Raw genomic sequence first — 9,679 nt, 5'->3', positions numbered from 1 at the left:
TCCTCTTTAATGTTTGTTTTACCCTCAGGTACGAAGGGGTTAATATAACTTTCACTCACACTATAATATCACAGTTGTTGTATTGTGTTAACATCATAAAATACAAAAAAAATTGTGTTGCATCAATTTTTGCACCTAGGACAGTTGTCTCAAGGAAGAACCGTGTGTGTGATGTTTTCTTGCTTTTCCTTTTCAGTGTAATTTGCTGTTTGGCTGGACGATCAGCGATTACAGAACTCCTGTGAAAGCTTTTGTGACCATCTTTAGCCTTCTCATTGGGATATTTAATTATAATGAGGTAAGGGACATAATATCAAATCATTCCAACAACACTCCATGGGATGTCCCATGTTGGTATGCTCTACACACCAATGGTTGTCAACCCTCAGTCCTCAAGTACCCCCAACAGGCCATGTTTTGGGACTTTCTCTAAAATAGCTGTCCAAAATACAGAGCCATTGACTCTGATTTAAAGCACCTGTGCAAGATAAAGGAAAACCTGCAAACATGGCCTGTTGGGGGTACATGAGGACAGAGTTGAGAACCACTGCTCTACACTGATCATAACATTATGACCATAACCCACTGTGGCATGGACACCACTAGACCTCTGAAGGTATGTTGTGGTGTCTGGCACCAAGCCGTCAGTAGCAGATCCTTACAGGATCCACGGACTGGATTTGTTTTTACAGCACATCCTGACTGGATTGAGATCTGGAGAATTTGGAGGCCAAGTCAACACCTAGAACTCCTTGTTATGTTCCTCAAACCAGTCCTGAATTAATCAGACCAGGCCACTTTTTTCCACTGCTCCGTGGTCCAGTTCTGAGGTTCACCTGCCCAGTGTGGGCGCTTTTGGCTGTGGACATGGGACAGCATGAGCACCCCGACCGGTGTGTGCGACTACACAGCCCCCTACACAACAAACTGCGATGCTCTGTGTGTTCTGACGTCTTTCTATCAGAACCAGCATTCACTTTCAGCAATTTGATCTACAGTAGTTCTTCTTTTGGATCATACTCCATAGGCCAGCCTTCACTCTCTATATCATCAATGATCCTTGGCAACACATGAACCTGACACCGGTTGGTCGGTTTTCCTCCTTGGACCATATATATATATATCCCCAGAGGTGGCTGGTGGTTTTTTGTTTGGGGGGGGGGGCAAACAACCCCCCCCCCCCCCCTCACTGTCTGCCTGCCACCGGCATTTACCCCATCTAGGCGGCAGGCAAATCGGCGATCAGGCAGCGGTGGGGATCGGGGGACTTTAGGCTGCAGTGGGTTTTAAGCAGCAGCTCCTGTGTCTTCTTCATTTTTACCATGCGTCTCCTCCCCTCCTCCTAGGCGTCCAATAGGATCGCCTATCCTCTCAGCCAATCGGGTGACGGGTATCAGACCCGATTGGGTGGAAGGAGGATCAGTGTTGCAACAGTAAATATTCATTCGCTGCTACAACACACCTGGGTGGCCTCCAGAGGCAACGCTCTGCATCCCCAGCCCACCCTATTGTGAAGCCTATTAGAGCCTCTGCCACCCCCCCACCACCACCACCATAGGAATTCATGCGTCCGGTGTACTGAAAGGGGCCGGGCACATGGATAGGGAGGATGGTGGAGGTGGAGAGGGGAGGCGGCACCTGTGCGCCCACAATAGACGGGCTGCCCCTGTCTATCTCTCTATAGCAGGGATATGCAATTAGCGGACCTCCAGCTGTTGCAAAACTACAAGTCCCATCATGCCTCTGCCTCTGGGTGTCATGCTTGTGGCTGTTGGAGTCTTGCTATGCCTCATGGGACTTGTAGTTCTGCAACAGCTGGAGGTCCGCTAATTGCATATCCCTGCTCTATAGTGTGTACTTATCTCACTCCAGAGCACTAAGTGTCATTTCTGTCTGCTGCTTCCTTCCTCTGCTATCTGCATGAATTCGCTTCTGACATGTTTTCCTGCCACCAAACTGCAGCAGATTCCCACCAGATTAGACCTGGTGTCTGTAGATAGCGCACATGCCTCTCTACCCATGCAGTGATTAAACTGCACAAGCAGAGCCTGCAGCCCCCCCCCCCCCCCCCCCCAAAAAAAAAATCAGCTGAACAAGGAGGCTGGTAGAGCGATCCAAGGCATGCATCTCCAGCTGAACTGCTCTCTCTGTGCACTACTTTTGTTGAATAGGAACAAGATCTGCTTCCTCAGCTGAGAAGAATAGTGAAGGCATAAAGCCTGCCCCACTCTTTGCAAATTCTCTCCAATATGGCAAAAGCTCTTGGGGACTCCCAAGTTTTGTTCTGTATGGTGCAATGCCAATATGTGACACCATCCATGTCAATACAGTGTTGACTATTGTACTACCGTGTATATTTTAAAAATGTAAATGTTTTTATTCGCTGTTCAGACTTCCTGCTAGACTGGTTTCGTACTGTTCATGTAGTTCCCTAGCTCACCTCCTATTATATAGATTCTAGTTCTTCTTGAATTGTCTGTTTTCATTTTAGGTCATCAACCTGGACCCAGTCCTGGGATCTCTGCTCATCTTCACTTGTGTCGTATTCCTAGTCATGGTAGTTGTGAACGTCTTCTTGTCTGCATTGCTTAACGTATTCTCCAGCGAGCGCAAGAACCCCACGGTAATTACATATATATGTTTTTTTTTTTTTTTTTCTTAAACTCTGGGAAAGTGGCTACTAGGCCCAGGCGGACTCATCACAGGGGGCAGATGTTCCACCATACTCCCCAAGTGCCAGGTAGTGTCACTGGCTGGGGAGGAGCAGGCAACTGTGAAGGGACAATGGTAAGGTAAATATATTTTATGTGGGTTGGGGAATGTCCTTTCCAGAGACACTGTCACTTGTACCGAATGGGCAAGGAGGTAATGTCCCTCTAAAGCTGTGGTGGTCAACTTTCTTGATATTGGGGGGGCCAAGCCTCATGTGCAGCCCCCAAAGTAACCAAAGGACCGCACCTAAAATTCAGTCAATATTCAATATCAGAGAAAGGAGACACAGAACGGGATATAGGCAGAGACTGCAGACATGGTATAAGAGATGGGCAGAGACTGCAGAGTCTCTGACCATCTCTTGTATCATGTCTGCGGTCTCTAACCAGCTCTTGAATCATGTATGCAGATATGATATAATAGATGGTCAGAGACATGATAGAAAGATGCTTGAGATGGACAGAGACTGCAGACATGACATAAGAGATGGTCAGAGACTCTGCAGTCTCTGACCATCTCTTGTGTCATGTCTGCAGTCTCTGGCCATCTCTTGTATCATGTCTGCAGTCTCTGACCATCTATTGTATCATGTCTGCATTCTCTAATCAGTTCTTGTATCATGTATGCAGATATGATACAATAGATGGTCAGAGACTGCAGGCATGACACAAGAGATGGTCAGAGACTGCAGGCATGACACAAGAGATGGTCAGAGAATGCAGCCATGATACAAGAGATGGTCAGAGACTGCAGACATGACACAAGAAGAGATGGTCAGAGACTGCAGACATGACACAAGAAGAGATGGTCAGAGACTGCAGACAAGACACGAGAGATGGTCAGAGACTGCAGACAAGACACGAGAGATGGTCAGAGACTGCAGACAAGACACGAGAGATGGTCAGAGACTGCAGAGTCTCTGACCATCTCTTGTGTCATGTCTGCAGTTTCTGGCTATCTCGAGCATCTTTCTACCATGTCTGCAGTCTCTGATCAGCTCTTGTATCATGTATGCAGATATGATACAAGAGATAATTAAAGACTGCAGACATGATACAAGAGATGGTCAGAGACTGCAGACATGATACAAGAGATGGTCAGAATGCAGTAATGGGACAAGAGATGGTCAGAGTGCAGACACGCTCTATGAATTGCTGGAGAGTGGTGACATGCTTCTGGAGACATATTACTACTATTATAGGGTCACACAGATTAGTGTCTGCAAGGGCCCCAAGGGCTGCACAAAAAGTTCCAATGGGCTGCATGGGGCCCACGGGCAGCAGGATGGGCACCAGGGCCCTAAACCAACCCTTGCTTGACAGGCATACGGTGGCCGTCCACTCCCGAAAATGCTAGTTGCCTGGCTGTCACACTAACCTGACTGCGAGCTTTCTTCTGCTCAGTTACCCCCTAGTGAAGGCAAATGTCCATCATGACAGCCAGTGAAACAGCCTCCTCCAAAAAGAAGTGGTAGTGGAGGTATTTTTCTCAAGAAAGGTTCCCTTCTAGTAACCAGTGCCTTGTGTCCTTTTAGCCTTATAAAGAAAAGGAACTGGTGGACCTGCTGGTGATGAAGCTGTCGGGGGCGCTGGGAATACGAAAGAAGGTGGAGGAGACAGCAGAAGAGAAGAAGGAAAAGGAGCAGTAAGAAGAGATGACATTACAGCCGGATTACTCGCCAGCAAAGCGAGACGTAGAAGTGACACCTAGACGCCAATGTTAACAGTCATAAATTACAAGAGCAATCTGACTTGCATGCAAACATAAAGCCTCAGTCCACCCAAAACTGGTGTTTAGATTGTGGTAGGCACTGGAGAATTAGGCCTTGTATTCCCGTGTGAGGGCCATGTTTGCCTGCACTGGGATGTACAGGTGTTCCCTGCAATCAAATATTCTCCCTAAATAAAAGTACATTTACTTGTAGCGGGGTAGGAATTACTTATCCACTGTGGAAGCAAGTAGTCGTTTTGCCAAGAGAAAATCAAAAATGGTTTCACTCATGACAACTGCCCTGAGATGGGCTTCAAGTTAAACTCCTGTCAATTACATAGTTGGTGAGGTTGAATAAAGACACCAGTCCATTCAGTTCAACCTACGTGGGTGTATGTATGCATTTATTTCTCCACCACTTCCCATATCCCTGTTATGTTTGCTAAGATGCCCATCTCAAAAAGTTGTTTGAAATGACCAACACTTCCCCCGCTGACACCACTAATTGTGGAAGGGAGTTGCACATCCTTACCGCCAGTGGCGGCCTAACCATTAGGGGTTCCCGGGGCCCTCCATCCACGCCACCCCTTATATAGTTAGTGGATAAACTCATGCATAGGTTCAGGCCCCTTTCAAGACGCCTGAATTACAGCGGCAGGGGGTGTTTTTTTTTTTTAAGCCCCTGATTAGAGCCAGAGGCTGTAATAGGCTTCAAAATAGGGTGGGCTCGGAGCGCAGAGCATTGCTGAGCCATGAGCCCACCCAAGTGTTACAACAGCAAAATATTAATTGGCTGTTGTAACACTGATCCTCAATCTGGCCAATCAGAAGCGGGTGTGAGATCTGTTTTCTGATTGGCTGAAAAGAGAAGACTCCAGATTGGCCACCAAGGAGGGAAGAAACAAAAGCCGCCGTGGTGAGCAGGGGAATGGGAGGCCGCCGCGGTGAGCAGGGGAATGGGAGGCCGCCGCCGAGCATGGGAAGCTGCAATGGGATAAGTGCGACTGACTGTCCCACCGACCGACTGATGGTTTGCCGCCCCCCACCTCCAGAAAAAAAAATAAAAAATTCCACCAGCCGCCACTGCTTACCGCTCTAACAGTAAAGAGCCCCCTACGCAGTTTAAGCTAAATTTGCTTCTCATCTTCACTGAGTGACCATGTGTCATCTTGAGCGACCCGAGACGGAATGGTTTTCTTCCTATGCTAGGATCACTATTTAGAAATATAAACTCACCGGCCACTTTATTATTAGGTACACCTTGCTAGTAGTGGGCTGGATCCTCTTCTGCCTTCATGGCACAGATTTAGGAGGGTGTTGGAAACATTCCTCAGAGATTTTGGTCCATAGTGACATGATAACATCATGCAGTTGTTGCAGATTTCTCAGCTGCACATCCATGATGCGAATTTCGCGTTCCACCACATCCCAAAGTTGCTCTATTGCAGTGTTTCTCAACTCCAGTCCTCAAGGCACACCAACAGGTCATGTTTTCAGTATTTCCCTCAGATGAAACGGCTGTGGTAATTACTAAGGCAGTGAAACTGATCGAATCACCTGTGCAAAATAATGGGAAGCCTGAAAACATGACCTGTTGGGGCACATTGAGGACTGGTGTTGAGAAACCCTGCTCTATTGGATGAGATGTGGTGAGTGTGGAGGCCATTGGAGGACAGGGACCTCATTGTCCAGTGGTGAGATGATTGGAGCTTTGTGACATGGTGCATTATCCTGCTGGAAGGAGCCATCAGAAGATGGGGACACTGTAGTCATAAAGGGATGGACATGGTCAGCAACAATACTCAGGTAGGCCGTGGTGTAAAAACGATGCTCAATTTGGTACTAAAGCGTGCCAAGAAAATATCCCCCACACCATTACACCACCACCAGCCTGAACCGTTGATACAAGGCAGGATGGATCCATGCTTTCATGTTTACACCAAACTCTGACCCGACCATCTGAATGTCGCAGCTGAAATCCAGACTCATCAGACCAGGCAACGTTTTTCCAATCTTCTATTGTCCACTTTTCCTGAGCTTGTGCGGTTGTAACGAGTGGCCATTTGAGTTACTGTTGCCTTTCCATTATCTGGAACCAGTCTGCACATTCTCCTCTGACATCAACAAGGCATTTTCCTTCACACAACTGCCGCTCACTGGATATTTTCTCTTTTTCGGACCATTCTCTGTAAACCCGAGAGATGGTTGTGTGAAAATCCCAGTAGATCGTCAGTTTTTGAAATACTCAAACCAGTCCGTCTGACACCAACAACCATTCCACGTTCAAAGTCACTTAAAATCTCCTTTCTTCCCCATTCTGATGCCCGGTTTGATTTTCAGCAAGTCATCTTCACCACATCTAGATGCCTGCATTGAGTTGCTGTCATGGGATTGGCTGATTAGCAATTTGTGTTACCAAGCAATTGAACAGGTGTACCTAATAAAGCAGCTGGTAAGTGTACAGTGCATCTGGAAAGTAGTCACAGCGCTTCACTTTTTCCACATTTTGTTATGTTACAGCCTTCCTAAATGGATTAAATTCATTATTTCCCTCAAATTTTTACAAACAATTCCCCACAATGACAACTGGAAAGAAGTTTGTTCGAAATCTTGGCAAATTTATGAAAAAAAAAAAAAAAAAAAAAAAGGAAACAATAACATGTACATAAGTATTCACAGTCTTTGCCTTGACAGTCAAAATTGAGCTCAGATCATCCTGTTTCCACTAATTATCCTTGAGATGTTTCTGCAACTTGATTGGACTCCACCTGTGGTAAATTCAGTTGATTGGACATGATGTGGAAAGGCACACACCTGTCTATATAAGGTCCCAATTTATATAAGGTCCCACACTATATAAGGTCCCACACTATATAAGGTCCCACACTATATAAGGTCCCACAGTTAACAGTGCATGTCAGAGCACAAACCAAGCCATGAAGTCCAAGGAATTGTCTGTAGACCTTCGAGACAGGATTGTATGGAGGCACAGATCTGGGGAAGGGTACAATAAAAATTCTGCAGCACTGAAGGTCCCAATGAGCACAGTGGCCTCCATCATCCATAAATGGAAGAAGTTTGGAACCACCAGGACTCTTCCTAGAGCGGGCGGCCCGGGCAAACTGAACGATCCGGGGTGAAGGGCCTTAGTCAGGGAGGTGACCAAGAACCCGATGGTCACTCTGACAGAGCTCCAGTGTTTCTCTGTTGAGAGAGGAGAACCTTCCAGAAGAACAATCATCTCGGTAGCACTCCACCAATCAGGCCTGTATGGTAAAGTGGCCAGACAGAAGCCATTCCTCAGTAAGTGCCGGTTCACACTTGTGCGATGCGGGAACCCTGCGAATCCACTGCGGGTTCCCGTATCACACCCAACTTGCACGGCAGTTCACACTGCCATATGCGAACTGCTGGGAGTGTCAATACATTGTTAATGACACCCCCGTTTCAGCTCGCATATTGCACTGTGAATTGACAGAAGGCCAAGGAACACACCAAGCAGGTCAGGGAAAAAGTTGTGGAAAGTTTAAAAAGGAGAAGTCCAGCATGAGCTTGTTTGGCTGGGCTTCACCTATGGGTTACAGGAGTGCAATTCGTGTTTTGCACTCTTGTGACCCGTTTTCAGCAGAGAGCAGACGTCACAGAAATCAATCCGGGCACCGCGTCATCCCGACAATGGAAGTCTGGATCCGTCAGGTGCCTGGACTGTCACCCCGTCTGAGCCTCTCAGCGAGCCGCTGAGAGCCCGAGACGGCCGCTCCCTGCCCCGCCATAGCTCAGCGCTCCAGTGAGCGAGGAGGAGCAGTGCGGAGAGCTGCTGATTGGACAGTCAGCAGCCCTCTGCTCGGGGGGGCTGGGAGAACTGAAGCCATCTGTGATGTTCGATCGCTCAGTTCTCAGTGTAGAGGCGCCGGGGGACCGATGCTGCATCCACCTAGGCAAGTACGATGGGAGGAAAACCCCCCAAACCCATAATTCTCATTTAACGCACGGTTAGGTTATAAAAAAAATATTTACAAATGCATTTGTAAAAAAAGGTATTGAAAACCATTTATCATTTTCCTTCCACTTCACAGTTATGTGCCACTCTGTGTTGGTCTATCACATAGAATCCCAATAAAATACATTTACGTTTTTGGTTATAACATGACGAAATGTGGAAAATGTCAAGGGGTATGAATACTTTTTCAAGGCACTGTATCATGTCCATTCCAGCCCCTTAATGTTTAACGCCAGGAAAACAGCCAATTATATACAGTTAAGATATTTGGGAGTTATTTAACTTACCAAGGGATTTGTGTAAGTGTCCATCTAGTTCTGAGATCCCCCCCACCAGTCATCAGACCACCAGTAATGGGAATGACATGAAAAATCAAAGCTTTGCTCCTCTACCAAGACAGTCACTTCCACATGGGATTACCACCAGGGTAGGGCATTACAATCGGCCTCTGTAAAGCCTACTACCTTCGCCTCAAACGTCGCTTGTCCCAATAAGACTGCACACAAATTTAAGAAGGCCATGGCTTTATTTTAAAGATCAGCACACTTAAACAAGCCTAACATAAGTTCGTAAATAATATATACAAAGATTAGAAAATCATGTATTAAGAGCAGCTCATTAACGTGCCGGCAAAGGGAAGGTCTTACATTTTATTGGATGATAATTCCACAGTTGAGTTCCAAAGTTCTTGGTTAACAAAAAAAAAGGCATCAGCTTTAGAGAAACAGGTTCTTGGTTTAGACTTTAAGACACAAACCCCCCCTGTTGACAATTAATTGACAAAAAACAAAAAAAAAACAAAAAGAACATACACCCTTCCTTACTATAGCCAAAATCTACCCCATCGTTAGTGCAAGGGTCATGAAGAACCTGCAAAAGTAGAGGAGAGTCCACTTTCCCAGGAGGTATTTGGGAGGAGCTGCTCATTGCAGGATTTACAGTAAAAGTTTTAGATATGAAAATTTCTTCTCAGAAAAAGAGAGTCAGGGTCAGGAGTTGAGAGGTTGACCAAAAATCAAGGCTGTCCCCACTTGCTTAGGTTTTCTTCTTTAGCTCCTCGAACCTACGTGAGAGGTCATCAAAATCGATATCATCTGAACTGGAAGTGCCCACTCCGGTTGAGGCAGATGGAAGGGTGTCGGGAACGGAAGGTAACTCGGGCAGGACAAAGTTATCTGCCATTTTCGCCCGTGGCTTGGGAACAGGAGCGTTGCTTCCTGGACCTAGGGAAATGTCAAAGAAAAAAAAAAATGGCAA

General features: G+C 46.5%; 1 protein-coding gene and 1 long non-coding RNA gene across 3 annotated transcripts in view; one reads left to right on the top strand and one right to left on the bottom strand.

Moving 5' to 3' along the window:
• The first annotated feature begins 225 nt into the window (after nucleotides 1–225).
• LOC141112797 (uncharacterized) lies at nucleotides 226–9,257 on the top strand. Of its 2 annotated transcripts, XR_012236643.1 has the most exons (3): nucleotides 226–298; nucleotides 2,492–2,623; nucleotides 4,247–9,257. It is a non-coding gene; the product is annotated as an uncharacterized lncRNA (long non-coding RNA). The 2 variants fall into 2 exon arrangements; XR_012236642.1 differs by lacking the exon at nucleotides 226–298 and having other exon boundaries at nucleotides 2,396–2,623.
• Nucleotides 8,930–9,679, bottom strand: part of IST1 (IST1 factor associated with ESCRT-III) — a 20,967-nt gene continuing 20,217 nt past the window's right edge. The window contains exon 10 of the mRNA XM_073605860.1: nucleotides 8,930–9,645. Within this exon, the coding sequence (XP_073461961.1) occupies nucleotides 9,458–9,645 (188 nt within the window). The 3' untranslated portion in view covers nucleotides 8,930–9,457. The remainder of the gene's footprint in view (nucleotides 9,646–9,679) is intronic.

Source organism: Aquarana catesbeiana, linkage group LG11, assembly GCF_042186555.1.
Source record: "Aquarana catesbeiana isolate 2022-GZ linkage group LG11, ASM4218655v1, whole genome shotgun sequence".
NCBI classification, from domain to species: Eukaryota; Metazoa; Chordata; class Amphibia; order Anura; family Ranidae; genus Aquarana; species Aquarana catesbeiana.
The sequence above is the reverse complement of the archived record's forward strand: the minus strand, read 5'-3'. Positions and strand labels throughout refer to the sequence as shown.